Here is a 13,970-nt window from a genome sequence, read left to right as displayed (position 1 = left end):
AAAATCATTAAAAAATGTACGCATGGTGCGTACAGGATTAAGGCTGCCGGCGCCACTGGTTAACAGCGTACACTATATTGTTCTGTTTGTTCCGGGGAGCCTGATCCTTGGGGTGGACCACATTCTGATGCAGCATTGTTTGGGGTTTGAACGCAACCAAGATGCGGTGTTAGTAAAATACACATCTCAACTGTTCTGACACTCCCACCATATAGGGAATTACTACAGGTTTTCGCTGAGACAGCTGTTGTCCTTCTCCTCTCTTCGATCGGCTGGTGCAGTGTGTGGGCATCTTTCTGGCTTGGCAAATGCCCAGTTACAATAACAACACTTCTCCAGGGCCTGTTTAATGTGGGATTTCTCCCCTTCCCTGGTTGCTGTGTCGGTGGGGACATTGTCAGCTCAGTGGTGCAGCATCCCGATGGCTCCTAGTTTGTGCTTGAGTAGATGATAACCGATAATTGAAGCACACCCTTCGGTCCCCCTTTTTAAATATGGGAACCACCACCCTCCACAGGTACTGTCCTCAACCTCCACTCGACACTGAAGAGGTGTGTTAGCCAAGACAGCCCAACAATGTCCACAGCCTTCAGCATCACAGGGCAAATCTCATCCACACCCAGCACCTTGCCACCAAGGAGCTTCTTAACTACCTCAGAGGCTTCTGCTAGGGATATGAGTGGGACTTAGCCTGAGTCTTCAGACTCTACCTCCTCCACTGGGGACGTGTTAGCCAGGTTCAGGGGCTCCTCAAAGTGTTCTTTCCACCGCTCGACAACATCCCCAGTCTGGGTCGACAGTTCCGCTTACAGGCTTAAGACAGCCTGAGTCAAGCCCTGCTTCCCTTTCCTGAGTCACCAGATGGTTGCCAGAACTTCCTTGAGATCAACTGAAAGTCCTCCTCCATAGCCTCACCGAACTCCTCCCACACCCAAGTTTTTGCTTCCATGACCGCCGAAGCGGCAGCCCTTCTGGCCTCCTGATACCTGTCTGCTGCTTCAGGAGACCCCTTGGCCAACCAAGCCCGAAAGGACTCCTTCAGCCTGACGGTTTCCCTCACCGCCGGTGTCCACCAGCGGGTTCTTAGTTGCCACCTCAACAGGCACCGATGACCTTATGACCACAACTCCTGCCTGATGCATCTGCAATAGAGGCTTTGAACATGGTCCACTCAGACTCCACGTCCCCAGCCTCCCTCAGGATACACGAGAACTTCTTCCGAAGGCAGGAGTTGAAGACCTCACAGACAGGGTTCTCAGCCAGACGTTCCCAGTTCACCCTCACTACACGTTTGGGTTTTCCAGGTCTGTCCAGCAGAACTTCCCTGCCATCTGATCCAACTCACCACCAGGTGGTGATCAGTTGACAGCAGTGGTGGCTGGTGGTAAAACATTTTTGGGGGGGGGGCACAATTTACCTTGGCACAGGCCAAGTCGGCACGCCCCGGTCCTCGACTTGGCTTGCCACCCGGCCTGCATTGCACCCTACCCCAATGCTCATCCCTGCATGTGGTGGGTCCATGGGATGGTGGCTCCATGTTGTTTTTTTGGGCTGGGCCCAACCAGGCCCCATGGGCCAAGGCCTGGCCACCAGACACTCGCTGGTGAGCTCCCTTCCCAGGTCTGGCTCCAGGAAGGGGCCCCAGTTTCCCTTTTCTGGGCAAGGTGCTGTAACTCTGCTGGTGTAAATTCACTGTGTTGTTTCAATGAAAATGCTACATTGCAAACATTGACTGCTAAGCATTTATTACAGACATTCAAATCTTAGTTTTAACCTTACGGATTCTGACAGTTTCAACTTAATAGCTGCAAACCAGAAAATCTAAAGAGTGGTCTGCAATGTCCAACCCAGCAACAATGTGACAGCCAGCAGAAAGCAATGGTTCAACTGGTGCATAGAGATAACATTTGAATTGACCACATTTGCACATCCTTTAAAAGGTCAGCAGCAAACAGGTTCACAACAGAAACGTTGACTATGGTAGGAAAGCAACAGCTCAGCTCGCACAAAGAAGTTTTACTGGTGATCATGTGTAGAAGACATTAAGCATTTGTTTTCTGGTAAAGATAATGCACCTGCATATTAAACACCCAGGACACATGCACGGGTGTTTTTGGTCACTTTAGCTGATTAGACCTCTTGTACCATGTGGTCAAAAAAAAAAACAACAACAATAGGGTAAGTTGTCCCTCCAAACATTTTCAACAACATAATAGCATTATCATCAGCATAATAACTAAAATTGTTTTCACCGGTTATTTTTTATTTTGCCCTGAGAGTGAATTACTGGCCAGTGACAGGTGACCTCCGAGGGCTGGTTAGCTCATATTGTGGTTCTTGGCCAATTACTGCTTTACAAACAAGCAGTAGGATCTTAAAGACAGTTGTGGATCACCCAGGTGTGATGTGCTCACATTTACTGGTCCCTCTCAAAACTGGCTACATCATTTTGAATGAGTTGCAGCCAGGAAAAAGAGCATCACAATCATGTCACAATTACCCAAGCTACTCAAAATTAAGGTATGTACTTGTTTTTCAGTGTCTGTGATGAGAAACCTTTTAGTTTGGATTTTTTTTATTAATGAAAAGCTTTTTAATGAGACTGTTAACACAACATTAGAAATTAAGATCAGATTCAAAAATTAAATCTGTGCTTCTGACCTGCTCAGTTTTAGAGTGAGAGTTTAGGTGGGCATAGATGATCTGCCTCTGAACAAACAACCACGACCTCTGTCTTGTCAGGAATGAACCAAGACCTCTGTCTTGTCAGGAATAAACCAGGACTTCTGTCTTGTCAGGAATGAACCAAGACCTCTGTCTTGTCAGGAATGAACCAGGACTTCTGTCTTGTCAGGAATGAACCAGAACCTCTGTCTTGTCAGGGATGAACCAGGGCCTCTGTCTTGTCAGGAATAAACCAGGATCTCTGTCTTGCCAGGAATGAACCAGAACCTCTGTCTTGTCAGGGATGAACCAGGACCTTTGTCTTGTCGGGAATGAACCAGGACCTTTGTCTTGTCAGGAATAAACCAGGATCTCTGTCTGGTCAGGAATGAACCAGGACCTCTGTCTGGTCAGGAATGAACCAGGACCTCTGTCTTGTCAGGAATAAACCAGGATCTCTGTCTTGTCGGGAATAAACCAGGATCTCTGTCTGGTCAGGAATAAACCAGGACCTCTGTCTTGTCAGGAATAAACCAGGATCTCTGTCTTGTCAGGAATAAACCAGGATCTCTGTCTGGTCAGGAATGAACCAGGACCTCTGTCTTGTCAGGAATGAGCTGCAGGGCATGTTTGCTTCCACAGCTGGTAGCAGTGTAACAGGAGCAAACCATTTCTGTATGTCTGTCTTTTCATACTAACCAACTTCCTTTCTTTTCTCAGCTAAAAGTGAACTGGAGACTCAGGAGGTTCAGCTTAGCACCACACACACAACGTAAGTAAAACCACTATTCTTTATCTGCGCACAGGATCATTGCTCCCAGGCAATCTGTTACTGGCTCTTTTCACTCTTTAAATTAATGCAAGACTCACTTAGACCTGATGTTTCTTCTGAATGATCACTGAAGACATTTGTGATTAATTTAGAAATAAAAATCGTCATGAGGTCAGTATAGTACATAACAACAATAAACACCTTGAAAATATATGGTTTCAATGTTGTGTGTCCTAGTACAGTATAAGAACAGTTGTGTTCTATTGATATCAGGTCCAAGGACAAGACAACATATACTGTTTGGAGGGGGCTTTGAATGAGGTTCTGTTGATTAAATGTTTGGCTAATAGAAGCTCAGTGTAATAGAAGAATAATATGTAGGAATAAAGACGTAAAACCAATGAGTTGAAATGAATACCCAATTTCTGGACTGAGAACTTTTCATGTAAGGTTTTTTTATGCAAGTATAGAAAGTATGCAAATTTGTGGCAAATAATCGTAAATTAATAAAAAGTCAGGTGTTAAAAGTTTGAGATTTGCTCAATTTGTAAGAGAATTTTTTTTCAGTTTTCAGAGGATTGTTTGCTTTTCTATCCCAGAAGAAAAACAAAGTCCTTTTTCCACTCACCAACCCTACGAGATTTCTGACCAATGAACAGTGACGGCTCCCACATAGCTTTTGTTGATACATTTTGTAGATATATTCTGTTGATACATGTTGTTGATACATGTTACTGATACATTTTGCATATATATTTTGTTGATACATTTTATTACATGTTGTTGATACATGTTGTTGATACATGCTGTTGATACATTTTGGTTCATTTGAAATGGTGCCATGGGAAACCAAACCAAACCTAATCCAACCACACCTGATCCAAGAATAAGGACCTTGTGTCCTGTCTTGTGCTGGACCGATACAAATCTGAAACATCTGGATATTCCCAAAATGGCCAATTTTCTACTCATTGAGGGAAGACATTGCTTATAATAAAATTTAACCTACAAAATATAATTCTCTCTGCCCAGGTTCCTGGAGCTTACAGTGTTCTTTTCTGTGAAGGCTAAGTCAGGAGAAAAGGAGGTTTCTCCCCACACGTTCTTCTCCATATGGCATGAGTTTTCATCGGACTTCAAGGACCTCTGGAAGAAGGAGAACAAGAATATTCTCCAGGACAGGTACACAAATGCTGTCATTAGATTCTGAGTTTAGATTTTTTTTTCTTTTCCCCTTGCCTTGTTTGTTATTTTAGGCTTTTTCCTTCTACCCATGTCAACTTCATCAGGGTTCAGTTCACCTGCTCACACCATCTATGAGGATTTGGTTCAACATGATAACATTTTTTTGGAGGAGATACTTGACCTAGCAAGAGTAAAATGATCCACAATTAATTACATGGTCTTGTTCCACATTGAAGTTGTTGGAAGTGGGTTTACCTTAGCTTTAATATTCAACCTTGAAAAATTGAGTTGGGGTTGAGGTCAGGGCTCTGTGCGGGCCAGTCAAGCTCTTGTACACTGAACTCACTGAACCATGTCTTAATGGACCTTGCTTTGTGCACTGGGGCACAGTCATGCTGGAACAGAAAAGGGCCCTCCCCGAACTGTTCCCACAATGTTGGAAGCATAGAATTGTCCAAAATGTTTTGGTATGCTGAAGCATTAAGATTTCCCTTCACTGGAACTAAGGGGCCTAGCCCAACCCCTGAAAAACAACTCCATACCATTATCTCTCCTCCACCAACCTTTACAGTTGGCACAATGCAGTCAGGCAGGTAACGTTCTCCTGGCATCTGCCAAACCAAGACTCGTCCATCAGACTGCCAGACAGAGACGCGTGATTCATCACTCCACAGAACACGTTTCCACCGCTCCAGAGTCCAGCGGCAGTGTGCTTTACACCACTCCATCCGACACTTGGCATTTTGTGCTTGGTGATGTAAGGCTTGCATGCAGCTGCTCGGCCATGGAAACCCATTCCATGAAGCTCCCGGCGCACAGTTTTTGTGCTGATGTTAATGCCAGAGGAAGTTTGGAACTCTGCAGTTATTGAGTCAACAGAGCGTTGGCGACTTTTACACACTGTGCGCCTCAGCACTCACTGACCCCGCTTTATGACTTTATGTGGTCTGTCACTTGGTGGCTGAGTTCCTGTTTTACCTAAACGCTTCCACTTTTCAATAATACCACTTACAATTGACCGTGGAATATGTAGCAGGGAAGAAATTTCACGAACTGACTTATTGCAAAGGTGGCATCCTATGACAGTACAACGCTTGAACTCACTGAGCTCTTCAGACGACCCATTCTTTCACAAATGTTTGTAAAAGCAGACTGCATGGCTAGCTGCTTGATTTTATACACCTTTTGCAATGAGTCTGAATGAAACACCTCAATTTGAGGGGTGTCCCAATACTTTTGTACATATAGTGTAGATCAAGTCTACCTGGTCACACAATGTGGCTATTTGTGACAGCTGTCCAGAAATCCACACACATTGACTTCCTTCAGAAGAAAGTCGATGCCAATCCCACGTGTGCGGGAAATCTCAGGATTTGCATTGATCCTGAGAATCATCACAAATTGAAGGCAGAGAAGAGTCCAGATGGTGGAAAGTAATGTAGTAGTTGTTCAAGACTGATAACCATAAGTCATGCCACAGCCGCTCAGTGCGCTGATTGTGAACACTGTGATCATACTCCTTCTGCCTGGTGAATACGAATACATTACAGAGTTGGTCATTTTTTCCACATCTTAATTTGCGTAGGATTGACCATCCGAGCTCCCTCCGGATGTCCGAACTCCTCACCCTATCTCTAAGGCTGAGCCCAGGCACCCTATGGAGGAAACTCATTTCAGCCGCTTGTATCCGTGATCTCACCCTCTCAGTCACTACCCAAAGCTCATGACTATGGGTGAGGGTTGGAATGAAGATTGACTGGTAAATTGAAAGTGTTGCCTTCCGGTTCAGCTCCCTCTTCACCACAATGGTCCGGTACAATGTTCGCATTACTGCTGATGCTGCACCAATGGATGGATTCTCTCTATTCTAATTGTGCAGCAGTTATCCTGTCCCTCCATCTGGAAAGGACTGTAAACCATAACAAACCTACAAGCCTCCACAATACGCGCACAACTGCAGTTACATAACCGTGACATCCACTCTAAAGTGGTCTATAACATGTTCCAATAGATGGTCAGTAAGACGGTTGATATGATGTTTGGTTGGTCGACCGATTGGTCGGTTGAGAGGTTTTTGGCACTTTTCATCTGCCATACTACACCTTACAGTTTGATAGATAACTAGCTTTATAGGTACGCATTGTACCTATAAAGCACATGTTACATTTGGTGCACTGCAGCGGACAGGCTGAGAGAGAGACAGACAGACAGACAGACAGACAGACAGACAGAGACAGAGACTCACACAGAGAGAGAGAAACAGAATGAGAGATACACAGAGAGAGAGCGAGAGAGAGAGAGAGAGAGAGAGAGAGAGAGAGAGAGAGAGAGAGAGACAGAGAGAATGTGCATTCATTTGTATTTGTTGTCTGATGGTTGTGATAAACAAAGTGTTGGGTGGCATAATGCACACATGGCGATATGGGTATGGGTGGGTTGGGGGGACATTTTGAGCTTAGACACCTAGGGGCCATACAAGTCAATATCCAGGCATGCACATGTCATATAGGCTCAGGCCTGATTGCAGTTTTCTCAGGTTTGAATGTGGTCTTAGAATTTTCTTGTACATTTCCACCCTGTATATGTCACGCCCCATCTGGATAGTTAAGTTATCTTTTGTTTCTCAGTGTTCTTTGTCTTGTACTTCCTGTTTCATTTTGATACTCACCTCTTGTCTCGTGTCAGGTCCTTTACTTCCTGCCCTCATATCTCCCTCCTGTGTGATTACCTGCCCTGCCTTAATGTGTTGCACCTGTGTCTCATTGTCTCCCCTCCTCCAGAGTATATCGTCTTAGTGTTCCCTTCCTTCTGTGCCAGTTCATCTTGTTCCTTGTGACAGCGTTCCAGCATTTTTTCCTTGTGTGAGTTTCTTGAGCCCTATAGTTTTCTGACCTGTTTTTTGCCTTTTTTTGACCTCGCCTTTCGCCTGCCGATTTGGACACTGTTGCCTTGTTTTCTGATCACCTGTGTACTGACCTCATTTTTATTAAAAGGACTGATTTTTGTGTACTGAGACTGAGTCTGTGATTTGAGTCCAAGCCTGTGCTTCAGTACTGACAGTACGAACTGGCCATAACATGGACTCAGCGGACTCAGATAAAGTATGCTCTGTGCTCCGGGCACAGGTTCACAAGATCCAGAGTCAAGATGAACAGATCAGTCTTCTTCGCCATGAAGTGAATGAGCTGACAGACCATCAGGAGTCCCTCTTGGCAGCTTTCGGATCCCAGCTCAACCATCGCTTTGACCAAATGCAGAAGATGCAGAACCCGCTGGACTCTGGCGAATCGACACCAGTGGCACCTACTGGTTCTGGGTCCAATGCTGCTTCTCCAGCACCTGCCACTCCGTCCCTGCCTCTCCACCTTTCCAGTCCAGAGCGTTTCTCTGGAGACACAGGTGACTGCAGAGCTTTTCTAACCCAGTGTGATTTGCATTTTGAGCTTCAGGCTGCTGCCTTCCCCTCTGACCGCTCAAAGATTGCATATGTTATTTCTCACCTGACTGGGAGAGCGGAGGCCTGGGTGATGGCAGAGTGGAGTCAGAAATCACCTGTCTATAATTCACTGTCACTGTTCTCCAAGACCTTCACCCAGATCTTCCACCAGACAGCCCCTGGACGGGAGGCAGCATGAGCCCTGGTGAGACTGTGACAGGGTAAGAAGAGAGTCTCTTATTACGCCATAGAGTTCTGCACTCTAGCAGCAGAGAGTGATTGGAACCAGCTAACCTTGTTTGATGCTTTTCTTGATGGACTTTCTAACACTCTCAAAGACCAATTAGCGCCCCTGGACCTACCTGCAGAACGGGATTCCCTTATAGCCCTGGCTATAAAGATTGACAAGCGTCTGTATGAGAGAGAGAGAGGCGGAACCAAACCCTGCAGTCCCCACCGCTCCAGCGGAGGCAACAGGTCAGCAGCTCTTCTTTTTCCTCCTGGCAACACACTCCTCCTGCTGACTCTATCACAGCGCCTCCCGCAGACACGGAGGAACCTATGCAGCTTGGCCGAACCCACCTGACCCCAGAGGAACACCAGCGACGAGTTTCAGAGGGTCGCTGCATCTACTGTGGCCAACTGGGCCACTTCATCGCCTTCTGCCTGTTAAAAGACCGGGCTCGCCAGTGAAGGTGAGGGCACTGGTGAGCCGTACTTTGACTGTTTCTAATCCCTCTCGTTTGCAACCTCTAGTGTCTCTCATCTCCCCTGCGTTTTCTTTTAAGCATCCAGTCCTAGTTGATTCCGGCCCAGATGCTAACTTAATGGACTTTGATCTAGCCAGGAAGCTGGGCCTCAAAACCTTCCACCTCAACCAGCCCCTGGATGCCAGTGCCCTGGACGGCAGGCTATTATGTAAGGTCACCAATCACACTCAGTCACTGCACCTGTCTTTTCCCGACTCTCACACTGCAAGAAACAGCTTTCATGTCTTTCGAGCTCCTCAGCAGCCACTTATCCTGGGATACCCCTGGCTCACACTCCACAACCCCTATTTAGACTGGGAAACAGGTCAGGTAATTTCATGGGGAAAGACTTGTGCAAAGAACTGTTTCTCACCCTCTCAACCTTTCCTGTCAGAGCTTCAACCTCCTAACACCTCCCAGAACTCCCCCAGCCTGGATTCAGAGTTTCCCGACCTTTCCCGGGTTCCCGTCTGCTACCGTGACCTTAAGGAGGTTTTTAGCAAGGCTCATGCAACATCCTTGCCTCCACACCGTGCCTATGACTGCGCCATTGACCTGCTCCCTGGAACTTCACCACCCAAGTGTCCCCTGTATTCCCTGTCAGCTCCTGAAACCCAGGCCATGAGAAAGTACGCTGAGGAATCCCTGGCTGCAGGGATTATTCGACCTTCCTCCTCTTGCGCTGGCACTGGATTCTTCTTCATTGAAAAAAAGGATAAAACCCTGTGGCCTTGCATTGACTACAGAGGACTCAATGAGATCACCGTTCGCAACAGTTACCCCCTCTCTTTAATTTCCACTGCTTTTGAACTACTAAATGGTGCTAAGGTTTTCACTAAACTGGACTTAAGGAATGCTTATCACCTAGTTAGAATAAGGGAGGGGGATGAATGGAAGACAGCATTTAACACTCCCAGTGGTCATTACACGTACCGGGTCATGCCGTTTGGATTTACCAATGAACCAGCTGTCTTTCAGGCCCTGGTGAACGACGTCCTCCGGGATATGCTCAATGAGTTTGTTTTTGTTTACCTGGACGACATCTTAATCTTCTCCCCTGAGGAGCAAACTCATATTCAGCATGTCCGGCGGGTCCTCCAGCGCCTCCTCCACCACCAACTCTTTGTCAAAGCTGAGAAGTGTGAGTTTCACATGCCCTCCGTGTCCTTCCTGGGGTTCATCGTGTCTGAGGGGGGTGAACCCAGAAAAGGTTAGCGCCGTTGTGGATTGGCCCACTCCCACTAGTCGTAAGGAGGCTCAACGATTCCTGGGGTTTGCTAACTTTTACAGAAAGTTCATCAGAAACTTTAGTTCTGTTGCTGCCCCCCTTCATGCACTGACCTCTCCTAAGCCTAGCTTCCAAGTGGAACCCCTGGGCTGAGCTCGCCTTCCAGAGACTGAAGACCAGCTTCACCTCAGCTACTGTCCTCACATTGCCTGACCTCAACCGCAGTTTTTGGTGGAAGTGGATGCCTCCGATGTGGGGGTGGGAGCTGTTCTCTCTCAGAGGTCGGCTAAGGACAATAAGCTACACCCCTGTGCCTTTCTTTCCTGCAAGCTGTCGGCCTCTGAGAGAAACTATGAAGTTGGCAACCGTGAGCTGCTTGCCATCCAGGTGGCATTGGAGGAGTGGAGGCACTTGTTGGAGGGGGCCGAACAGCCTTTTCTCATCTGGACAGATCATAAAAACCTTGAGTACTTGAGGACGGCCAAGAGGCTCAACTCTCGACAGGCAAGGTGGGCTCTCTTTTTCAACCGGTTCCATTTCACCCTGTCTTATCGCCCTGGCTCCAAGAACTTAAAGCCTGATGCTCTCTCCCGTTTGTTTCCCTCTGAGAACTCTTGTAAAGATCCTACCCCCATTCTTCCTCCCTCGTGTGTTGTGGGTTCTGTCACTTGGGACATTGAGAGAAGGGTCAACGAGGCCAATGTGAACTGTCAACCTCCGGCCGGCTGTCCGCCGAACCGGCTGTTTGTGCCTCCTGTCTTGCATTCACAGGTCATCCACTGGGTCCAGTCTCCCCGGTTATCCTGTCACCCTGGATTACGCAGGACCATGTTCGTCATAAGACAGCAGTTCTGGTGGCTGGTCATGGAGAAGGAGGTGACAGAGTACGTGGCAGCCTGTCCTGTGTGCTCGCAGTAAGGTCTCCTGACGCCCAGCTTCTGGTCAGCTTCACCCACTCCCTGTGCCACATCGACCCTGGTCAGATATCTCTGTGGACTTTGTGACTGGTCTCCCCCCTTCCAAAGGTAACACCACCATCCTCACGGTGGTGGATAGATTTTCAAAGATGGTTCATTTTGTTCCCTTGCCCTCAGCCAAGGAGACAGCTGAGGTGATGTTGCATCATGTTTTTCGCCTCCATGGCTTCCCCAGGGACATTGTGTCTGACCGCGGCCCGCAGTTTGTGGCAGAGTTCTGGCGGGCTTTCTGTTCACTCCTGGGAACATCTGGCCACCATCCCCAAACCAACGGTCAGACGGAGCGGCTGAGCCAGGAGCTGGATACCAGCCTGTGTTGCCTCGCCTCCCAGAGCCCCAACACATGGAGCAGTCAGCTCACCTGGGTTGAGTATGCACACAACTCTCTCCCATGTTCCTAATCTGGTCTCTCCCCCTTTCAGTGTGCCTATGGGTATCAACCTCCTCTCTTCCCTGCCCTGGAGAAGGAGGTCAGTGTGCCCTCTGTGCTGGCTCTGGTTCACCACTGTCGCCACTCCTGGGCCCAGGCCCGACGCACCCTGCTCCGCAATTCCGAGCATTACAAGAAGGCGGCTGACCGATGGCGAATCCCTGCCCCCACCTACAGGAGCGGCCAGAGGGTATGGCTATCCACTAAAGACCTGCTTCTCAGAGTGGAGTCTTGGAAACTCGCTCCCAGGTTTGTGGGGCCATTCCCTATTTCCAAGGTCATCAACCCTGTTGCTGTCAAGCTCAAACTCCACAGACCCATGAGAGTCCACCCATCCTTCCACGTGAGTCATATCAAACCGGCCATATGAAGCCCTCTGGTCCCTGCCTCCAGGCCCCCTCCTCCGCCCCTGTTAGTCGATGGTGGCCCCATTTACACTGTCCGCAAGCTCCTGGCGATCCGGTGTCGGGGCTGGGGCTCCCAATACCTGGTCAACTGGGAGGGATATGGCCCGGAGGAACGTTCCTGGGTCTCAGCCAGCAATGTCCTGGACCCCTCCCTCATCCTGTACTTCCATCGGGCCCACCCTGGCAACCCTGGACCGTCTGGAGCCGGCCGTAGGGGGGGGGGTACTGTCACACCCCATCTGGATAGTTAAGTTATCTTTTTGTTTCTCCCTGTGTTCTTTGTCTTGTACTTCCTGTTTCATTTTGACACTCACCTCTTGTCCTGTTTCAGGTCCTTTACTTCCTGCCCTCATGTGTCTCCCTCCTGTGTGATTACCTGCCCTGCCTTAATGTGTTTCACCTGTGTCTCATTGTCTCCCCTCCTCCAGAGTATATAGTCTTAGTGTTCCCTTCCTTCTGTGCCAGTTCGTCTTGTTCCTTGTGACAGCGTTCCAGCATTTTTCCCTTGTGTAAGTTTCTTGAGCCCTATAGTTTTCTGACCTGTTTTTGCCTTTTTGACCTCGCCTTTCGCCTGCCGATCTGATCACCTGTGTACCTACCTCATTTTTATTAAAAGGACTGATTTTTGTGAACTGAGACTGAGTCTGCATTATGAGTCCTAGCCTGTGGTTCAGTACTGACAGTATTTCCTGTCCACTTCTAGTATCATGTCAAATAAATGCTTAAATGCCCCCCACAGACACATTTCTTATTAAACCTTCAGTATGCTCTTTTCTAGTTTCATACAGGGTCACTTTCTGTAGTTTTTGATGTCTGTGAAACTATTTTGTTCCAGCAGGGATTTTTACCATATGGACTGGAAAAGTATGCATTTATGAATAAACACTTGATTTAAAGCCTTGTAGGTCTCGTTGGGTCTCGAGTTATGTATCACTGGGATGTATCCCTGAATGATGGAGCAGAGTCCAAAGATGGAAAAGTCCACATAAAACAAACTGTATACCTTTTAAAATATTTGTATATTAATAGGGTCCAGGGTGTCTCCCCGCCTGCCACCCAATGACTGCTGGGATAGGTTCCAGCATCCCGCGACCCTGAGTGCTGGATAAGCGGCTTGGAGAATGGATGGATGGATGGATATTAATAGAGTTGGTGAACTTAAAATAATTGTCTGCTGTTTGTGTGTTTTGTTCTTGTCCAGGTTAAAAGTAGCAGAGGAATGCTTCCGACAGGCCAAGGAGAAGGCCACTTACAGTGTCAAGCCCAAACACGCTTCAGGAATCGTACGTTTATCTCATCCTTTCCATCTTCGTGGGTAATTTTATTTTCAAGGTCATAGAGATGGGTCTGTGCACACCAGACCGGTTCACATAAAGCTAGTTATAGGAAAGGAAACACTGGGCAGGGAACTGGACAGGTAACAGTCATCCCTTCATTAATAATTTTCCTTAAGGTGCATCTGGACAGAGCTCTTGTCTTAGCCTCCAGCTGGTATTGGCCTGACGATCTGGAACATTACATTTGTGTAAAGGTTATCAATGTTAGAAATGTGTAACTTTATTTTCACTGAATTTTCACTTCGACTGTGTAAGCACTATGTCTTCACCTATGCACTATGTCTTCACATCTATGTCTTTTTGTCTGTCTGCGTCTTTGTCTGGATATGTGTGATTTCCTTTGACTTCTTTGCTCTTTGATTTCTAGAAAGCCAAGCTTGGCATGAAGACCTGAGCACTCCTTGGATTTTGAGGCATGTTTCTTCCCTGATTTTGTGCATCAGGAGTGAGTGGAAGAGGAAGAGAAATCAAGCGAAGCAGCTAGGAGTCAAGAAAAGTATGGACTATATGTACCTACCTGCAGATAAATCTACACTTAACCCCCTTAACCCTCAAGGCCCAGTTGCCTTGCATCCTTCTAGTCACCAGCCATGTGAGACACAAGCAGGTCTATCGTGCCTTGGTCTGGGAGCTGTGCTTGACTGGTTTGTCTGTCTCAAACAAGTGACTCACAACCGGGAATCATGTATTGTATACTTTAGGTGACCACAATTCTCCAAAACAAAATCTACCAATAGTATGGAGCAGCTAGAGAAGCCATTTGCACCAGATCTGCAGTCTATAAC

The 13,970-nt window shown here is 47.4% G+C and overlaps 1 protein-coding gene across 1 annotated transcript in view; it reads left to right on the top strand.

The window, feature by feature from the left end:
* fmn2b (formin 2b) overlaps positions 1 to 13,579 on the top strand; it is a 174,414-nt gene extending 160,835 nt beyond the window's left edge. Inside the window, exons 18-21 of the mRNA XM_056296803.1 lie at positions 3,385 to 3,436; positions 4,469 to 4,618; positions 13,050 to 13,131; positions 13,553 to 13,579. Coding sequence (XP_056152778.1) covers positions 3,385 to 3,436; positions 4,469 to 4,618; positions 13,050 to 13,131; positions 13,553 to 13,579 — 311 coding nt within the window. The remainder of the gene's footprint in view (positions 1 to 3,384; positions 3,437 to 4,468; positions 4,619 to 13,049; positions 13,132 to 13,552) is intronic.
* The last annotated feature ends 391 nt before the right edge of the window (positions 13,580 to 13,970 follow it).

This window comes from Lampris incognitus, chromosome 17 (assembly GCF_029633865.1).
Source record: "Lampris incognitus isolate fLamInc1 chromosome 17, fLamInc1.hap2, whole genome shotgun sequence".
Lineage (NCBI taxonomy): Eukaryota > Metazoa > Chordata > Actinopteri > Lampriformes > Lampridae > Lampris > Lampris incognitus.
This window is presented reverse-complemented; position numbering and strand designations above follow the sequence as displayed.